We start from the raw sequence: 19,939 nt of genomic DNA, 5'->3' as shown, positions 1-19,939 counted from the left end.
ACTTAGGGTAGCAAATGTCTCCTCAATATCAAGTTAAATCTGCCAGCTTGGGAACTGTAATTCGAAGTTTTTCTCTTGAAGCAGCAATAGTTGTAGAGTGCTACGTGATTCAGGAGTGCATCTGTCAGGATTTGTCTAGGCCTCTGCTTTCCCTAGACCCTTAGTTTTCAGAATCACAAGTGATAAGGTCTGTCTCCTATGTTTTGGATGTGCTGAAATCTTCCCAACCCTTCCTTTGTGTGGTCAGGCTCTGTTCTCCCCAGCTGTCCTCTTTATTTGCACAGAAGCTTCTCCTGGTTTCCCGTCCTGTCCCCATGGAGTTCACAGCAGGGCAGTATACTTTGTAGCTGAATCCAGAAGCCGTGGTCCTTGTCAGCTTTCGGTCTCCCCATCCTTGCCTGGAAGACAGCCAGAATCTCAGCACAGTGTGGAGACAAAGGCATTTTCAGAAGTCTGTAACCCCCAAGAAAAACATCCATGACCTTTCTTTAGGCAGGTTTCCACACAGTTTTTGCTGATCAGGCTTCATTAGAGCATCCATGCCTGGTGCTTCTTCAGAGTCATGGATCTCCTTGCCAGTGCATATTAACACAGGCAAAGAGTTATGACTGTATGTGTTGTGAGCTCCAGGATCTTAGTGATTTTGTTAACAAGAAAAAGAACTCCCAGGAAAAATACATAATATTAAAATAACTTAAAGGAAAGATGGATAATATAATTTCACAGTGAAATGTCACTGCTGAATATGAAGTGGGTGCAGTGACTTGAGGGTCTCAATCCGAACGCTACGACGTGTCAGGCTCTGAGATGCAAGAGTCTAAGTGCCAAGTTCCATTATAGTTTGTTTTTCTGGGGAGAGGTGGGGTGCGACTGCTCTTTTCCAGACTACTGCGCTTGTACTAGCTTCCTGATTGAGAATCTGGAAGCTGCAATCAAGGTAGAGCTTCAGGGAAGGGAGAGGTTAAGAAGGATTGGGAGCCCAAGGGCGTGTTGTCAGTGAGCTCTAGTTAGGAAACAGGCCTGTTTTGGCTCCTGCACTTCCTTCTCTCCCTAGAGCTCTGCCTGTCAGAAACGCCTTCCCACACAGCGCTGCTCTGCCATTTGCCAGAGAATTGCGGGGGAGAGGGGCTTTTCCTGTCTGTGTGCTGAGACTCAGCCAGCTCTCAGCCTGTGGTTTGCTCTGGAGCCTGGAGCCCATTTGCTGTGGCTTTGTGTATTTTCCACCCGAGGAGAAACTGAGGACAAACTCAGTGAAGGGCACTGCTCCCAGGGTCACACAGAGGGCTCAGCTCTTCCCCTTATCTCCTATCACTGACCTCTAGATGCCAAATTACAAGATTATGGTATTGCCTCTGTTCTGGGAATCCGACTGACTTCGAGGAAAGACAAAGCAGAGCTCTAAGTAGGTTGCTCCTTTCTGAAGAAAATTTAGCAGTCTGCAGAGCTCCCATAGTGGAAATATTCTCCACTCCCTGCTTTGCCAGGCCATTGCTCTGTTCTCCAGTGTCTCATAACATGCAGATCCTTTTGTTCCCAGTGTCACATCTTCAACAAGCTTACTCTCCCACATGCTATAGGAATAGAAATATTTTCTGTTCCCTCATATTACTGGGGATTTCCTTTTTGTCAGTGGTGGAGTTAAAGTTCCCTTTTCAGAAGAAGGTACCCTAGAGCTTTTTTATTACTCCAAGCACCTACACAGTTAGACCAAATAAGTAGCATTGTGTCATCTTCCCCATAACGTTTCTCTCTCCTAGAACTCTGTCTCAATCCTACCTCCCACATAAAGAATAATTTAGCAAGATAACACAGAAAATCAGTGTACTGAAATATTTACTTCTTTGTGAATAGAAGCCCACTGCAAGATTAGATTGAGTATTGGGCCTCTTGTTTTTAATCTGGTATAGTAGAATTCTGTGGCGGTAGTGAAGTTGTCTGCTTTCCTAGAAGCTACTCCTGGTTTCCAAGGGCATAAAATCCACTGCCTTAACAACTTAACTCTTTATGTGTGGGACTTTGCCTGGAGCCCTGGGATTGCCTTCACCAGACAGATATTATCCTTCACAGAAGTGTCCCCCACCTCCATCAGCATTCTCAGCAATGTTCACAGAGGTAATCACCAATTATTATGGGATTTTTTTCTTTTTTTACCCAGGCTGTTTTTGCCAACTACTCACAATCCAGCACCAGTCATATATCTATGCCAGCTGGCTCTGATGCCCGCAAGACATCAAATGCCACTTCTAGTATCCAGAAGGCAGCCAGTTTGCACAAAGTGATGCCATCCCAGAGTACAGCTCCTCAGCTGGTTCCAAAGCCTCCAACAAACCACAGACAGGCAGTGATCAGAAAGGCTGCAGCCCAGAGGATATCCAAGTAAGTTTTGTCTCTTCCATCCACAATAGGGAGTTGGCACTGGTTCCCCTGAAAATGAATATTGGAGAAGAAACTGTCTGCATCTGACTCGACAGATCTTTTTGGCTGTGCTATCCAGGATAAATCTCAGAATAATCTGAGGTGTACATACTGAAATAAGCATTGCACTGTGCTGCAGTTGTGTTTCATAGGGGTATGGAAGGTAACTGTAACCTTACTGTAAGGTAAGGACATAGAAACTGTCATTCAGTAATGTAAATACAGGCTGCTAGTGGCATTTTGGATGCCCAGGGCTATTCCACCTGACTTTCAGCTGCTCTTCCAGATGAGTACAGGTCTTCTGAAGTTCTTGTGTTATATCTGTGAGTCCCATGCAGATGTCTCAAATAACTTGAGAGCACCAACTAAGGTACATCTATGTTTAGGCACTTAAATCACTCCCTCAGTCTAATCTTTGATGGGGGCTAGAATCTAGAAGAGGGTGCCAAAAAAAACCCCCAAAACTCAATTAAAAAACCAAAACAAAGCAACAAAATGGTTCAATACCTTTAACAAGATAATCTGCCCTTGAGCCAAGTTTTCCCATAAATTTAACACACCATGCTGGATTTAGGCCTTCAAGCATAAGTGTTTATTTCATTTGAAATGCTTATTTTGTGCCTGATGTAATGACAGCTTTTCTCATTAACCATAGAAATCCCTCTCTTTACTTTTAGTAAGCTTTTAGTTAAATAATGCTTGCTATTCTAAGGTAAGTGGATGGATTTGACAGTTATCTTTAAAAACAAGTGCTGTCTTTAGAAACAAACAAAAATATTCACCGTGAAATTTTGCTTACTGATTCTAAGTTTCCTTCCTTCCTTTCCATTTCTTGGTATGTCTTCTCTTTTGTGCATTATGAGAAAATGTGAGCAAGACTCCTCTGGGTTTTCAGCCTCCTCAAATCTCTGTTTATCTCCTCTTAAATGGCCGAACTGCTTTAGTCTAAATCCTTCATCAGGTTTTTCCTCATATATCCTCAACTTGTTTCATCCTGAAAAATTGATTTCATAACTTCCTTCCTTGTACTTACTCTACAGCCAGAAGAGTTGTAAAGCTTTCAGAGCAAGCTCATGTGAGGTTTCCTGATTCTGTTTTCACTTCCTGTTTAAAGAGAGAAGCTTTAGTTTTATGTTACTGATGAAAGACACCTCATGAAGATGCAGTCACTGTGTGTGAATCAAATCTGGAACTGCAAGGCATATTTAAGGAAATTGGACAGAACTGATTTGGGGAAGTTTGTGTATTTGCTGCCTGTACTCTTGCTATCTTAAGAGATAGAGTTAATCCCCCAAAACTATTTAAAAAGAAAACAAGATGTTTGTAAATTTTGTCAGCTCATCAAATGCAGATGTGAGCACCAGGTCTGTCAGGTATGCTCTGGTGGCTTTGCTATCTGATTTCTTTCATGTTGGGTGGCTCTTGTTAGTACAGGTGACAGGCTGTGTCAGTGGGTTTCTCTGCTGGGCAGCAGGCATGTGTATTTGAAGATGCCGGTGTGCTGTGCTCACTTCTTGGCAGAGGAAATGTTTATCCTTGTGAGATGGAATTGCAGCTCCTTGGACAGACTTTACTTTGCTGCATTTTTGTGGCTTCTGCTCTGTGACAGGCAGGAGTGTGGGAAAACCGGAAAAAGTTCAGCACCAAAAATGCACAGAAGGGGGAAAAAAAGCAAAAGATTCCTTCAGAATTTCAGAAAACTAATCCAAGTATTGAAGGCTGCAAGGAGCCGCTCCGGAAATATTTTCCAAGTTGCCTTTAAGTCTCCAGCACAAGGCTCCAAACCCATTCTTGCCATTCATGGGATCTTGCAGTAACATTTTTTCACTTACATGGAAAACAACAGTGCCTAGCTGTAGTTCCAGCACACTGAGAGCTGATAGTTTAAAAACTGCTATGTCTCAGACTAATTTAATCCATTCATTGTTGTCAGGAAAAGACCAGATACACATCTACAGAGGAGAGTGAATGGAGAAAAGCCTCTGTGTCAAAGGAACATGGACTAGAGGAAAAAAAGATGTCTTGCATGCTTCAGCCTGTTTTCTACAATCCCTGATAATTTGTACAGAGTATTTTCAGACACAGTGTAGTCTGCTTTCAAAAAAGTCTAGTTGTAGAAACTCTGTGTGCTATAAAAATCTATTTAGGAATCTAGACAACCTTTTAACCACCTAGTTTCTCCTGATGTGCTGAATTTTTCTTTTGAGTTCTTTTCTGAATTTTTCCTTTGTTTCATCCTATTGTACCTTGTTCCTACTTCCTGAACCTGAAACACTTTCTCATGTAAATACTTTCCATCTTTTGAATATTCTTTTACTTCTTGGAGTAACCTAATTTTGCTTAGACTTGTTGAGGTATGTTAACCTCAGATAGTAGTTCTACTTGCCAAGTCCTTAATTGTCTTGAATTTACTCTATTTTCTCCAGTTTGTCAGAGTGCTTGGGCAGTGGCACCCAAAATTGTACTTTTCCGGTGAGACTACCGTGTTCTTAGGTTATGACATGGCAAATATCCCTCTCCATAACATCTTTTTGGCTGCTTCATTTGTCTGTCAGGTCACTTTTGATTTGCTGCCTTCTCTCACTCCCTAATACTTCTTGGCTGTTTTTCTGATACCTTTCCTCAAAGAGGATCTCAGGGCTATGTATTATTTACACGAGACTTCCCTGAAACTAATCCCATTCTGTTGTTAAATCTCTCATGTCTCTTTCTCCCCCCATATATTTCAGTAAGCCAGACTTTATTTCTGTGTGCTCTTGCACTGCCTGGCTTTTGTTTCACATCTTTATGAAGATCATCTTTTTGAAGTTGTTTCTAGAAATTTCTCCAGAGACAGGACTGTGATGACAAAACTAAAATCACTTTGTCTCTGACCTATCTCCTCCTTGCATGCGTTATCACTTCTCCCCCAGCCAGCACACGTGGCTTCCAGAAAAGGAAGAAACAAGTAGAAAACTCAACTACAAACAGAATGAGATGCTAAAGATGAACATTACTGACTAATTCAAAAACTGTCTAGTAACTTGGATGCTTTCCTGGTTGAAACATAAAGGAAAAAAGTAATGGAGCAGCCAGACAATTCAGTTTTGTCTTTTCAGTTCCTGGCTTCTCTTGTTTTTGTAGAAGGTGGTAGGTTGACTTTATAATGGATTGTGTCCAAAGCAGACTCCTTGCTTCAGCTAACAGAGTGGAAAACTGGGGCCTGTATTAAGATGTGGAAAAAGACTTACTGGGAGAAATGATTTAGTGTGCAGCTCTCTGCTGAAATACAGTGCCATAAAATGGTGTCACAGGGCTCCATAGTTTTGATCAAATGCGCTTGTATCACTAATAGATAGCTTTTGAACAGCTGATACAACAAACTCTTTTTTCTTTCCCAGAGTCAGACTGGGTCTTTCCCACTGCTCATGTTGCCGCTACTTTTGGCAGGTAGTGGTTCTGTGAACCATGAAGAGACCTGCTGATATTTTGAGATAGAGATCGCAGATGCAGTATTTATAAGCAGTGGAATGAAGCAGATATTCCCTGGCAACAGTATTTGGTGTTATAGAGTCTTCACATTACAGATGACAGCATGCAAAGTAGAAAATATACTTAGCTCAACTGTTCACAAGAGTGAACTGGTGGTAGATGAAAAATCTTTCTGCTTTTAGGAATGCCTAAGTTGTAATAAATACACATTTCTGTGCTGTCATTCACATAGTAACTTCTCAGAAACTTTCTCTCTGTGACAGTGTCAAGAAGAGTAACACTTTGAACAATCTGTGAACAGAACCATCAGTCAAAGAAAATAGCTTAGAAAAATTGATCTGTCAATATTAGACCACTGTATATAAAGAGAGGAAATGCTAGGTAGGGAAAAAGGAGCATATTGGTCAAGATGTTGTCAGAGAGAGAGACCAAGTTCACCAAGTTTGCCAGTAGTAGACTGGAACACTACAAACTGTTGGGGCTATTGATCAGCATGGCATGATTTCTTGTACTGAACATCTCTGTAAATGCCATAACAACTCTATTCAGGAAGACTTTCAAAATAAATATTCCTTTCAAGTCCCACCACCACAGAACAGAAGTCTTTCTATGTTCTCTTTTGTTTTACATGGTGCCAGCAGTAGAAGAGCCAAAGTTCTTCTCTATTGTAACTAGTACAGAAATAGGGTAGAGGGGGATCCATTTCTCTAGGGTTCAGGAAATCCATCCCAGAGTGGGGAGGAGTTCTGACTGCAGTTGGACACAGAAGTAGCCAGCTTTTTTCTAGGATCCACTGGCCAAGCCTAGCAAATGTGCCAAAAGCAGACGATGATCACAGAGCGAGGCCCTGTAAAACACTATGGCTCTGTTTTGTATCCTGTCTTGCCCACGTGTGAAGTGTCTTTAGTGAGCCAGGTACATCACACACAGAAACTGAGTGCCCACTGATAAGAGGACAGGCAGCAGAACACCCATCTGACAGTTACTGGAACCCCTTTGACGGTTTTGCTGCTGCTGTACTGCAGCACACTTGTTTTTTCAGCTCCTGAATATCTGGGTTAATCAGGCTGCCTGACCCTTTGACATTTTTGGCAGTAAAAGCAGTGCATCTGAGAGGCATGCCTTGATTTAACACCCTGCCACAGCTGGGCTCACTAGACCTGTAGCTCGTAGCCCTTGGCTAGCCTCAGATCATACACCCAGATACACATGCAGGGTACCCCATCCAAGAACAACAAAGAGGATCAGGCTTCCTTGGCTCTGGGTCTTTACATCTGCTGCTGTCCTCCTGTCAAATCTGGACTTTTTGTGATGTGAATATGGTAGTGTCAGATCTGTCTGGTTTCAGTGGACCTCTAGATGAATCTGTAGCATCCCAGAAATAAGTTGTTAAAACAAAGATGTTCAAAACTCAGTCAAATATCTTTCACCTGTGGAACAGAATTTGCAGTCCAAGGCTGGGCAGCTGAATGCTAGTCTAGTACCTAAATTAAGGAAGCCAGTATCAGTTTTGAGAACGAGTTACCCATATAGGAGATAGAAAAGAGCAATGACAGATATTAAAACGGAGGGGACAGTTGGGACTGTTTTTGTTAATATTGAATAAGAAATGGAGAACATAACAATGGATTGCACTGAAGAAATGGAAGCAAAAACAACAGAGACATTGACATTAGGAAACTGAGAAAAAGCAGTGGGATTTCAGCCAGTCTGAGGAGGAAGAAAGTGGAAAGGGATTACCTCAGTTTAAACAGTGAATATGTTCTGGCACTGAAGCTTTCATCAGGACAGCACAGAGAGTACGAGGAAGTGATCTTAGCCTGGTGGGAGATCCCAGGAGCAGAGCTGAGAATGAACTCTCAGAATGAGGTGACTGTTGAAACTGCAAGAATCAAGGTACCCAGTGTTGTGGGTAGGCAGAGACGAAGGGCAAGTCTGTAGAGATAAAGAAATTCTCTGAACAATAAGGTAGAAGAGTGACTGTTTCCTGTTTTGCTTTTATATTGTTGTAGTACTTGCTGGCATTCTTGGTTACTTTTTCAACTACTAGTTTTGCATTCCAGAAGGGTGAGCTGAATTTGGCTGTCAGTTGTGCTGTGTTAACAAAGTGGGCATGCTAATTATGAACATGGAACCTCTATGTAAGAAGCATAAAGATCCATTTAGATTCTCAGCTTCCAGAAGGACGATGCAATATCAGCAAAAAAACCCCCATAAATACAGATCCAAAATTCTCTCCAAGAGACAATAAACCCAGAAACAGGCACCTCATTTGACAATAGTATTTCCAGTTAAGACTGACTGAATTAAAGGGTTGTGGAATGCAAATGTATCTGCATCCCTCTCCCTTCATATGTATACTCCATTTCACTGAAATCCAGCTGAAATAAAACACAGGAGTCCCTCACAGACCTTTTAGCTGTCAGAAGCACCTGGTTTCTGGCAACTTGCTGACCTTGAAATCTGGAAGCAAAAGGTTTCAGATAAAACCATAAGAAACCGCACGTGTTTAAACAGTGAATTACAATTTAAACAGTGAGTAACAGTCAGTTAGTTGTGAAGGCATCCCATGGGGATTGGAGATCATGATGCTCTTCAGGGGAAGAGCTGACAGCAACTGTAACACTGCAGAGCTGAGAGAGTGGAGGACTCTGGCAGAGATGAGTGTACTCGCAGAAAAGTCTGTAGTGATTGGAAATGAGTTGGGCCAGAAAGAAGAACAGCAAGGAAGAATAAGGGAGGAGAAGACAAATCAGGAGTAAATTATATAGGTTTTTAAGGACAGAATAGATGCTTGCAGCTGTATAGCTTGCCCTTCTCTTGTGAGTAGACCCACTTTTTCTGTAGTACATGGTCTCCGTTTGGTAATTAGTATTTCTAAGTCAAACTACAGTTGTAGTCTACAGAGTATAGTTCTGCTGTAACTCAAGTGCTGAGATCAATGCAGAAGGATTTGCATAAGGTATCTGCTTGAGGAATGGCACTGGATTACTGAAAATTAGATGCGTCCCATGTGTCTCAGTTTGCAAGATAAGTGGGAAATCTTGGCTAAATGAGCTCTCTCTGCTGAGGCAAGATGCAAAGACTTAACTCTTGAATCTAGTATGTTTTGACAGCATGTGCATTTCTGTGCAGCAGTTGCTTAATCACTTTAATTCAAATCATTGGCCTAAGATGACCACAGCATACACTAGTTGTGGTGTATGTTGGTGGCCCAATACCATTTACAGTCTCCTTTATGCTCCAGAATCAGCTTCCAGGGCATATGAGACAATTAAGTGTTTTAGTCACATCAAAGTTTCCCTGGTGGCTTGACTGTTCATTTGTCTTGCTCTGCTTTTTGGAGTCAGTTGCTATCACTGCCTTTTTTGTACCGCGTTCAGGCACAGATTCATGGTTACAGTCCCAGTGAGATTATGTAAACTAGGGGAATTCTCACTTTTTTGTTTGAGACTTTCATTCTTCCTCGCTTTATCACTTACCTCTGTCTAATTTTATGGTTTTACCTCTTAGGTTGACCTCCACTGAAAAGCAACTGGATGGATTCCAGAACAGCCTTCACAGTGCTACACCCTGTGAGCCAGGGACATGTTCCACAGGTGAGTGACAGTGCCAAAGCCTGTGAAAGTGGGGGTGGGTATGCTGGGATGCTTTCATCTTTTTCTAGAACTGGCAGGGAAGAAGCTTATCAGCAAGAAGAAACACAGCTGCCTCCTCTACATGTAGTGGTTCCTAGGTAACAGTCTGGGTTCAGCTGTGCAGGGAATTTATACCCCCTGGGATAAAAAAGACTAAACAGAAGGCAGCATAGGCTGAGTTTCATAGAATTGGAAGACCCCTTTAAAATATGGCTGGGGAGGGAAAAAAAACACCTTGGCTCAAGTGGTTCCTTTTTGCTTTAGACTTTGGCTCAAGATGCTCTCTTGTTTAAGCTTGGCCTGTAATAAAAGGCCAGGACATACTTTACATTTTTCTTTGGTCTTGCAGAAAAGCTCTTAGTGCAGAAAGACATAGCTGAGACTTGTGAATCAGCTGCATAATGAAGTCAAGTAGTAGATGTGAAAGTATCTGATAGAAAATCACTGAGAATTACGCAATCAAATCTTGGTCTTTCCCTAGTGGCTAATTAATTCAAACAGGTTTAGCTGCTGCTAAGTTCTCAGCAAATGAAGACCCAGTTATTTTTGCAGACCTATTGGCAGGTAGAGCATAGTCTTGCAAATCCGTACTACCTGTGGCTCGCAGTAATTTGTGATAGTGTTATGGAATATGTGGACACATTATGTTCCAGAATGCTTTGAAAAATTATGTTTCTGATCTTCTGTTTTGAAATAGAACTGTGAATGACTTAAGTGTCACTAATGCAGTGATCTCTGTGTTTTCAGAGGCTGAAAGAAAAGTTTATGGAGAGGTTCATCTCTTGGATATTTATCTCTGAAATTAAAATATGACATTTTCTTTATTTATGTCAGTGATTTTTTTGCTGATCCTCTAGCACAAACATTCAGCTAATGCACTTAACATACAGTTCCAAACTGCCTCCCACACTTTACTACCTGCCAAGAACTCCAATTGTCCTACCAGAAATTTTATAGGCTGAATGGCCACAGTCAATATTAAGCACCCTATGGTACACTGTAACATGACAGTGTACTCTAGCATATAATGGCATTATCCAAACAAATAGAATTATGTCAACCCTGTATTATGTGTACAGCTAAATAAAAAGTTTTGATCTACTGTATAGTGCAATTTAAGTTTTTAGTACAGTATATAAAGCAAGGTTACAGATAAATTTAAAAGTAAATGTAAAAATGAAGTTCTCAATGTATTGGCAAAATTGGTTTGTTGAGTGGACTAACATGAAGGTGTTTTGTGTGCTGGATTTTGCCTTCTTTTTCACATTTTAAAGAGTACTGTTGCAATTGCCACTCTGTAATTTTAACCTTTCCAAGAGAATCTTTCCATCTCCTCTGGATACTGTTGTTATGTGTGTCCATGATAACTTTAGGTAGCATTTTGCTATCCTTCCCCATTTCTGTGAATACCCACACCATGCATGCATGAAGATGGATGATAGTGTTAATGATGGTATGCAGCAGCCAGAGTTGGAGGAATAATAGAGGCTAGATACCAACAGTGAATTTCAGGGTAGTCACTCCTCTGTGAATACTTGTAATCCAGTGAGAATTGAGAACTTCAGCTCATGCTTCCTACTGTAGAACTGGTCTAGCTGCATTGTGCTAAACTACCCTTTCTGAAGCTGAAAGAAAGGGTTAGCCTGCTATTTAACTGAGAGTATCATGGCCTGGGTAAAGCCTGGGTTTGGCTAGGGGTAGGTTAGTAGAACCATGGTGGGTGGGTCATTCAAAGCTTCCTGCTGCTAAAAGAGGTCCATAGCTCCAAGAACAGTGCTAAATGTTGCCGTGATTAAACTAACTAGAGCAAAACATTTGTTCTTTGAAACTGGGGGATGATATTTTCTTCAGCTTTGCACCAAGTTACTGGTATGTGTCAGAGGCTGTTGTGCCAGTTTGTGTCTCAGAAACTACTCTGCAGCAGTAGTCCCTGCTGCAGGAACAGCTGTTTTTCTTCTTCACTCTCTCCATTGATTGCTTACACTAGGGCGCCAATTTCCCCTCAGCAGCAGTTTACTTGGGGTTACTGTTTCACATGTATTTAGTATCTTAGATACCAACTGGAGAGGTTGGACACACAAGTCATAAAGCAAATCACAGAATAAACTGCAAGCATTTAAAGATGGAAGGCTGTGAAAAGCTGCAGATATAAAAGAGGAATCAGGCAGAACCTGTGTTAAAACACATACACACAGATGATCAGAAATGTCTGAGAAGCTTGAATAGGCCTTCTCATCTAACAGCCCATCTGAGAATAGTTATGGGGCTCTGTGAAGAAGCATGAAGGTGTCACGAGTGATCTTACCTCAAGCCACGATGTTGCTCAATGGAAGAGAGAATCAGGCAGTATGGAAACTTTTAACTAGAGTGTCCAGAAGACAATTCACTAGTGGTTAGTGCTGCAACTGTAAAATAGCAGCTGTAGACACTGTTGTGCAGTGGGCTCAGGCTCTTGAGAACAGATCCTTTGAAATAAAAGGGAAAATAAAAGTCAGCATTTCTGCAAGGGTAGCTCAGGATCCTGAAACACTACAATGAAAGTAGCCTCATCTTCATTTCACAGAGGCAGAAGTTTTGGGAGCAGTCTGTCACTGGAGTAAAGAGACAGAAGGCAGAGAGCCTCATGACTCTATACAGACAAATTTGAAAGATAGCAAATGGGTGTTATTTGTAGTGTCTGAAGAGACAGGTTCTTAGCAAAATTTGTGGGAGTTTAGCGGGATTTATTCTAATAAAGACATACTAAGAATTACTGCCTCTAGGGAACATTTAAATTGCTGTGACCTGAGTTTTCACTGAACACCCAGTCTAGTGGGTTTCTGAAAATAGGGCCATTATCACATTGCTTTTTTTATTCTGTGTTACTTTGAGGGTCCCTCAGCATGACATTGATTGTTTCCTGTTTTGTGGAATTCAGTATTATTGAAAAAGGGTGATTTTGAATTAAGGAATCAGTTCTCTTTTCAAAGTCGTCTTCAGAGTATAGCTTGGCTGAGTAACAGCTAAGATAAGTACTGTAGCTCGTTGTTCAGGTCTGGGTTGTCCTTAGGAGCCTGTGCTTGGTATATGGAGGCTGTGCTTGAGTTCAGATGATGGTCAGGCTGGTAATTTTTGTTTTACTATATATTTAAGGAATATAAGGTGTATGGAGACATTTTGCCATGTTTTTCTGGTTTATTTTCCTTTCCTCTCTGGTGGCATTAGATAAATAGTGTGGGAATTTGTTTTCTCCAGAAAGTGAAGGTCTAGAAAAAAAAAAAGTCATTTTTCCACCAGAATTTAGCTTTTGAACAAGATGGCAAGAAATATGAAGGAATTTTTGTAGTTATGTGTCGATCTCAAAATTCAAAATTTTTTCTATTGATTATTTTTCATTTTTGAATATACTAACACAGAAGAGATTTTGGGGAGACCAGAGGATGAAGACCACTTTATGAAAATATAGCAGCATAGTCCCAAGCAGCTTCTCTGTTCCTGAATTGAACTCTTGTTTACAAGAGTCTGGAGATAGGAACAGTCTGAAAGTATAGTTAACCCCTCAGTGCAGCTGTAGAGTAGATGCTTAAGTTGATTTTATTTGGTTTGGTTAGATATGCAAAGGTTACCAGCAACTGTTGAGTTGCTGTATGAGTGACACCTGTGTTCTTTAGGCTTTTATCCTTCATTTGCTGCCAACTTCTTTTAAGTTTGTGACATTTTTATTTTAAAAGCTTCAGAAGACAGAACACCTCTGGGGTTCTGTTTTGCTATGTCAAAAACATAAGGTACTAATAAACTATATAATTACAAACATGAATCATTAAAACTGTGCAAGACTTGATGGCTCCAAACTTGACAGGACCTTCATCTTTCCTTTATCAGACTGATTACCAGTAATGCAGTTTTATTGTGCTGATGTTTATGTTACTAGTGTCCACATAACTTTTCCACTGTGTCTGCTGAGGGGGGGAAAAAACCATGAGAATTAGAGGTCAAAATTAATAATATGCATTTCAAGTTTGACAGTGAAGACTGCTAATTCATGCAAAGTCTTGGATCTCTACCTAGTCTGGTTGAAAACATGAGTCCAAAACTAATTTATTTGTATTTTAGTTCTCTGGAGAATACTTGAGGCAGAAAGTGAGTGTCAAAACTCAGTCTGAAACTAGGGTGAAACTTCTTGAGCTAGTTGGTATAGACTGGATTATATTTCCCATGATTCTTAGTGCTGTAGCTGTGCTTAGTTACAGGGTGATGAACAGTTGTCTGTTTATTTTAGACATTCACCTGCCCCTGTATCTGCATGAATGCCAAGTCCACAAAGTATGCAACTCTTTGAAATTAAGTGTGTTATCATCTGTAAGGGCTTAAAACTGCATCCTGAACTGCAAAGAGACTAGAAGAATATGGGGATTAATAAAATTATTTGGATCTAATCCGTGTAGAAGACAGGCTGCTATTCTTAATTTTCTAGTGATACCCTTCTTTAGGCTGAGGTGGAGAGCAGTGTCTGAATACCATCAAAATATGATGGCTGTGTAAGCAGTGTGGAGCAGTGAATGGAGCCTGCTTGTAAACCAGTGACAGTAACGAGCACTTTTGTACTCACTCACCATCCAATATCTCTAGATTTTTTTTTTATTTTACAGGAAATCTACAAGTCGACTGTCTATTTCTGAAGTTTTTTTATCCAAGATTATTGTATGGACCTTCAAAACAAGGTCATATTGTTATATGTCGTTATTGGAGACCTGAAATTAGAGTTAGCATTGGAGGTGCTAAGACTTGACTGACTGTTGCCTACCCACAGCTTGAACATTATTCTTGAAGTGCAGCCTCTTTAGATTCATTTAGCAGGTGTGCAAATGTACAAGCTTCTAAATTGTCCTGGTCCAGGAAAAAAAAAGGGCAAGTAAACACAGCAGGCGTGTAAACAAGACACATACAATTACTTAATATTTTTTGCCAGATCTAAACAAACAAAAAAACCATGTGGAATTTGGAGAGTCTTTTATCAATGAGAATGTCTCAACTCTCTTGGAGCATAAAGGGTGGGGATGGGAAGTAATATGCACTGTTACCACTGTGCATGGCCTGTGTCAGTCTTCCAGCCATTTGTTACGGTGGGGTGGAATTCCCAGCTGCCCAGCCTTGTCCAGACTTCCTCAGCTTCTGCCAGGTTCCCTGCAGCCTTGGAAAGCAGCAGATTGTTGAACACCAATGTGTTTATTTTTATGTTGTTACCACATTCCCAGGAGGAACCTTGACTATGATTTCAGCTGGTCTCACCACACTGTCCAAATCCTTCATCAGGAGCAGCTGGGAATAGAAATCACTCAGGTTTCTACACAGCACACTGCTGGTACACTTCCTCCTTCTCAGTAATCCTGTTAATTCCAGTGTTCATTTGCCACTCTCCTGGTTCTCTGTGTTGTTGCTGTGACTGACTGCACAAATGGTCTTCATTTCAAAAGATGACCTTCAAATGGGCACCTCAAGTAACCTCTACCTCAGACTGCTTTGAAGACCCAGGCACAAGGTATCTTATGACACAAAAGAGAAACTTTTGATGTCACTTCATTACTTATCCTAGTCCAGGAATGGAGTCATGATGAGCTCTTCCACATAAATCCTTTCAGAACCACCTGTCTGGCTGAGAAGCTCTGGGTGAATCATTGAAGAGGGAGCTCCTGTGTGATATCCAGCACTTTGCATCAAACTTTTCTGGTGCAGCAGAAAAGAGATACTGACAGCAGCTCTGTCAGTATCTCTCTGTAATGCTATCTCTGTGCAGAGAAAGGATCATTGAGAAACAGAATTAGTCCCTTTTATCATACTTTGGAAAGCTGGGCTTGAGTTGAATCCTACTATTGTACCTCCCTTTTCAGGAGGGAAAGAATCAGTTACAATGGAGGATATTTAGTTGCACATTTGTTCTTAAAGTTATCTTCCTAAAGCCATTGTTTTTTTAATGCATCACAAAAACATCCTGAATAATTTCTCTCTTACTACTGACTTCCACAGTTTTATAAAGAGAGCACACAGGAAGGGAGTAAAAATAATTTCACTCCCTTCTTTAATTGATCAGTCAGTCCCAGGTCAGGTAGTGACACACACACCAAGCCTCTAGTACCAGATGGACCTGAAGGGAAAGGAGAATGGTAAAGAGGCTTTCTTATTACCCCATTTCTTAGTGCTCTTTGGAGGGGCAGGGAACCATTATCTTATGACTAACAATGAGCAAATACTGATGTTTTGAATCAGTACCTTTAAAACAGATACAAGTTATCAGCAGGACATGACTATGTTTGAGTTCTGAGAAAAGTGTATGTAAGTCTCATTAAGCCTCAGCAGAGTGTAGAGTGCTGCCAGAAGCAGCATTCCAGGCCCTTCTCAGATGAGAGCATCCAACTCAGCCATTGCCTCTCAGATAGAACTGAGGGTCGGTGTTCACTTCTAATCATCAGAAATGACATTTAGTCTTTAACTTGTGAGAGCAACCTGCCTCTCACATCTTTACTCAACCTTATGCCTTTCTTTTGTCAAAGGAAGGTTTTTTTTTCCTGTTGCTGCTGATCTCATGCCACTGAAAGGACATTCCACACCTCAGGACTCTTCCTGAGAAAGCAGGAGAAAATGGAAAGAACAGTCTTTAGAGTCAGTTTCCCTATCTAAGAGCTAGAATTCAGCTTGAATTTTAGGAGCCTTTGCTTCTGACAAACTCAGAAGCAGGATAAGTGATTGTTGTAGGCAATTGGGATTTTTGCCTGACGGGAGGCTTGTGCACTGCTTTTCTCAGTAGTGAGGTGATGGCGAGCTGCCTGTGTTTCCTTGCTGTGTTGGAAATGTCCCTCAATATCAGGTGTGCAAAGACACTGGAGAGGTTATATAATATTTTGGCTGCTTCTCTCTCACATCTGGTCCTTTGGCATTAAGCTACCTATGGAGGGAATGACTTTGCCCATCCAAATTGGATTTTGTTTTAATCTGGCATTGTTTTATTGAGGCTAAAAATAGAAGCCAAAATGTGTGTGAATAGGCTAAAAAGTGTATCTGAAGTTATGAAATGAAATGTGGAGAAGAACCAAAGAAGAGGGAGCCACAGTGAACCAGGGAGTAGAGAAGTGAATAAGAGAAATCAGAAAGAAAGCTGTCAAGTACAGAAGGGCATTAGCAGTGGGGATGAGTGTTACATGGGGAGTAGGAAGGCTCATGCTGACTTCCACTGGTCAGTGAGTCTGCTCACTGCTTTTTTATGCAGGAAGACTTCTCTGGAATACAGTTGTATATACTGATCATGGCATACACATCACATTCCCCACACACATTTAGACATGCAGACCTCGCCACCCTCCAAGAAAATTTTCATGACTTGGAACTGCAGCTTTCTCTTGACTGCCTGGTCCAACAAGTCAGGTTGAAATTGTGCCCAAAATATGGGGGAGGGAAGGCTGGCTTTCTGTTGTCAGCTGTCCTGGCTTGCTAGTGTCAGTCACCCATAGATATAAATAAACCCCATGTATTTATTGCCTTTCTTAGTTATCCTATGTATTATCAAGGGAATGCTGGGCATCATTCTAAGATCAGAAATTCACTCTGGGGTAAAAAAAAATCTGAATTTCTAGGATAATCTTAGCTTTTCAGGGAGAAAGAAAGCTCCTGCTTTCAACATTAGATTCAGGAGACTTCAATAAAGGTGCTCAGTTCTCCTACAAACTTTCTGTGGGTAAGATGAAACTGTCCAAACTAGCTGTAAAAAATATTAGCATGGGCTTCTGACTCAGTACTGTCACCTAGCCTTGTGCTTGTTTCTGTCTTATTCCTGCAGCTTGGAAGCACACCAGATTAGGTGCTGGTTTGTGAGCAAGGCTATGTACATCTGTGCTGGGGAAGTCTATATGGCAATGAATTTCAGTGTGCAGATATCTCTTAAATGACTTCATGCAACTCCTTTGATTTTTTTTGTGATTCAGAATTATATCCATAAAAGGGAGGTAATCCTTTTCTTCCCACTGACTGTTCTGAGTTTTTGAGGTGCAGTCATGGGTGACATAATAGTGTGTAAACATGTGGACAGATATATGGGCAGATACTTTGACACCTCATGGCAGGCAGAGAATAAAGGAGGTTCATGCTGTTGTACGTGGTGATTCACAGAAATGACTCTTTATCACTGGGCAGAATCAATCCTTAATGTTGGCTTCTGTCAGCAATGAGCTCTTTTTCTGTTCCAGAACCTCCAAATACTCAACTGCAAGGAGGTGGAATGCTCACCAATAGCTTTGAAAAACTTCAGAGCGTTATATACATTCATTTTTATGAAATCAATTAATTGGTAATGAGCGCCACTCTTGATAGGAATGTCCATATTTACTTGTAGATGTAGGAATGCCCTTCTCTGTGCTGAGTCCTCAAGGTACAAGAATGTACAAGAACTCAAGGAAAGTGATTTTAACTCAGTTTGTGAGAAAAGACAAACTGTGCAATGCATTTCTCTAGGAATAGGAAGGCTCAAACATCTTCAAAACAGGAAAATGAGGTTGAAGTTGGCTGCCTTCTCTCATGGGCCTTTGTTTCCTTAATTTCAGCATATTGCCAAGGGATATGTTTCTGGACTGGTATCCTGCCTTAATGCACATGGTTGACAGTTTGGTTCCTACTTCAGTTTTCAAGCTTTCTGTGTGGTGACATAGCTGGCAATTCCACTTTCTAAACGTCTTTCCAGATCCTCTGTGTTCTGTGATGTTTGGCTGTATGCTGTATGTTTCAAGGAGAGTGACTGTATTTTCTTTAAATATAGCAATATTTTTAATAAACATCTCTCAACAAATGTCACTCATGTTTAGGAGCAAGCTGATGTGCTAAATACACAAGGACAAGCTCTACCTACTAGATTAGCTGTAAAATGCAAGCTGTCCAAAATAAACTTGGTACATTTCTAAATGTTTTGGTTTTTTCTTTTTCAAGGGCTAAGTATGTTTAAGTAAAAGAAGTGAAGATGACATTGATGTTTTCCCATAATATGCCTAAATAGTAAAATGCTGCAGTATGTAGAAGTCAAAACTGTTTCTTTATAATAATTGGGTGGGGAAAGGGACCACATTCCATATTCCCAATTTGTTTCTTTTTAAAGATCTACCTTTCACACCCTCAGCTCTCCTGCAGCAAGGTCCTCAGCATGTGCTGGAGTGGGGAAATAGACTCCCATGCAAGCAAATGAGTAAAAGACCCAAAGAAAGAGATAAAGCATACTGATATGGGAGAAAGATTTAGAGGAGGGTGCATGTGAAGAGATGAGTCACATGAGTCGGAAGCAAGAGTGAAGAAGGTATTCTGGTGCTTGAAAGGAATACCAAGAGTACTTTTTCACACAGTAGCTTGCTAAGGTAGGTTTTGTTATACTGGTCTCTGATCTCATCTGTTGTGGCAGAGAGGTTGTGTGATAAGGACACTCAGGTTTCTGGTGATGGCTGAGATTTGCAGAGCAGGACATCAGTTTTCCCTGTTGAACAGTCCTCCATGATTACTCGAAATCTTTGAGTAAAAAAACTTTGGTTTTTTTCCCAGCTTCTACTCGCAGAGAAGGATTAACACAGAACTCCAGGTGAGGAATCCCAAGAGTTGCTTCAAGTAGGGGACAACGGAAGAAGCAGCAGCAGTGACTTCACACCATCACATTCCCGTATCAGGCAAAAAAGAGAGAAGAGGAGGCCTTGGTGAGAGAACAACCCACTGAAAAGAGTATCTAAACATCTGTGAAAGCAGATTGTGGTGATACACCTGCAAGCTGAGATGAACGAATGCTTCTGGGAGCTTCTGCTGCTGAGTCTTTGTCCCTTCAAGGGACAAATCACTAACTGTGAGATCTTTCCTGCAGCTATTCTTCCTAAAGTCCAGGTTTGAACATAAAGTCTCACTTGCTCAGCCATTTCAATCTGTTCTAGTCTGGTAATAGCCAAGATTCCATACTTTCATCACATGGCAACCATCAGCAGAGAAAAATATTAGAACATGTGACTGGAGATGTCTGTGTTGGTTGCCATCTTGAATTTTGGCACAGAGCCATAGAAATTAACAGTTTAAATAAAGTAATTTCATTTGTTTGTTTTGGTTATAATTTCAATTATTAATTCACACTCCCAAAATATTTGCTGTTGTTATACTGGACAGGATTTTAAATCTGTCTTTGTATTTTGTGTGGCTTATTTTGTATTTTGATTTCTGTTTGTTTAGACTTTGTAAACTTTTTAAATTGGCTGATGTTTTCAGACCCAGGCTTGAACCCCGAGGCCCAGGTGGCTCTTATCAGTTGCAATAGTGTCTTGGTGAAGGAGTTCAGTTAAAATTTGCCTAGTGTTATGAAAATTAGTTTGCTTATGTTAGAAAACAATGTCAGCAGCTGGAAATTGTATTGGAGAGAAGATCCATCCATCCTT

The 19,939-nt window shown here is 40.9% G+C and overlaps 1 protein-coding gene across 9 annotated transcripts in view; it reads left to right on the top strand.

The window, feature by feature from the left end:
• The window catches only part of TTLL5 (tubulin tyrosine ligase like 5), a 123,664-nt gene extending 104,060 nt beyond the window's left edge, over nt 1-19,604 (top strand). For 4 of the 9 annotated variants that reach the window (XM_064714804.1, XM_064714801.1, XM_064714803.1 and 1 more), the window contains 3 exons: nt 2,156-2,376; nt 9,400-9,485; nt 18,658-18,822. In XM_064714804.1, the coding sequence (XP_064570874.1) occupies nt 2,156-2,376; nt 9,400-9,485; nt 18,658-18,758 (408 nt within the window). In that variant the 3' untranslated portion in view covers nt 18,759-18,822. Of the gene's footprint in view, nt 1-2,155; nt 2,377-9,399; nt 9,486-18,657; nt 18,823-19,070 lie in introns of those variants that run through there. The other 5 variants (XR_010440525.1, XM_064714805.1, XR_010440523.1 and 2 more) reach the window with 4 other exon arrangements.
• The last annotated feature ends 335 nt before the right edge of the window (nt 19,605-19,939 follow it).

This window comes from Zonotrichia leucophrys, chromosome 5 (assembly GCF_028769735.1).
Source record: "Zonotrichia leucophrys gambelii isolate GWCS_2022_RI chromosome 5, RI_Zleu_2.0, whole genome shotgun sequence".
In the NCBI taxonomy this organism is placed as follows: Eukaryota; Metazoa; Chordata; class Aves; order Passeriformes; family Passerellidae; genus Zonotrichia; species Zonotrichia leucophrys.
The sequence above is the reverse complement of the archived record's forward strand: the minus strand, read 5'-3'. Positions and strand labels throughout refer to the sequence as shown.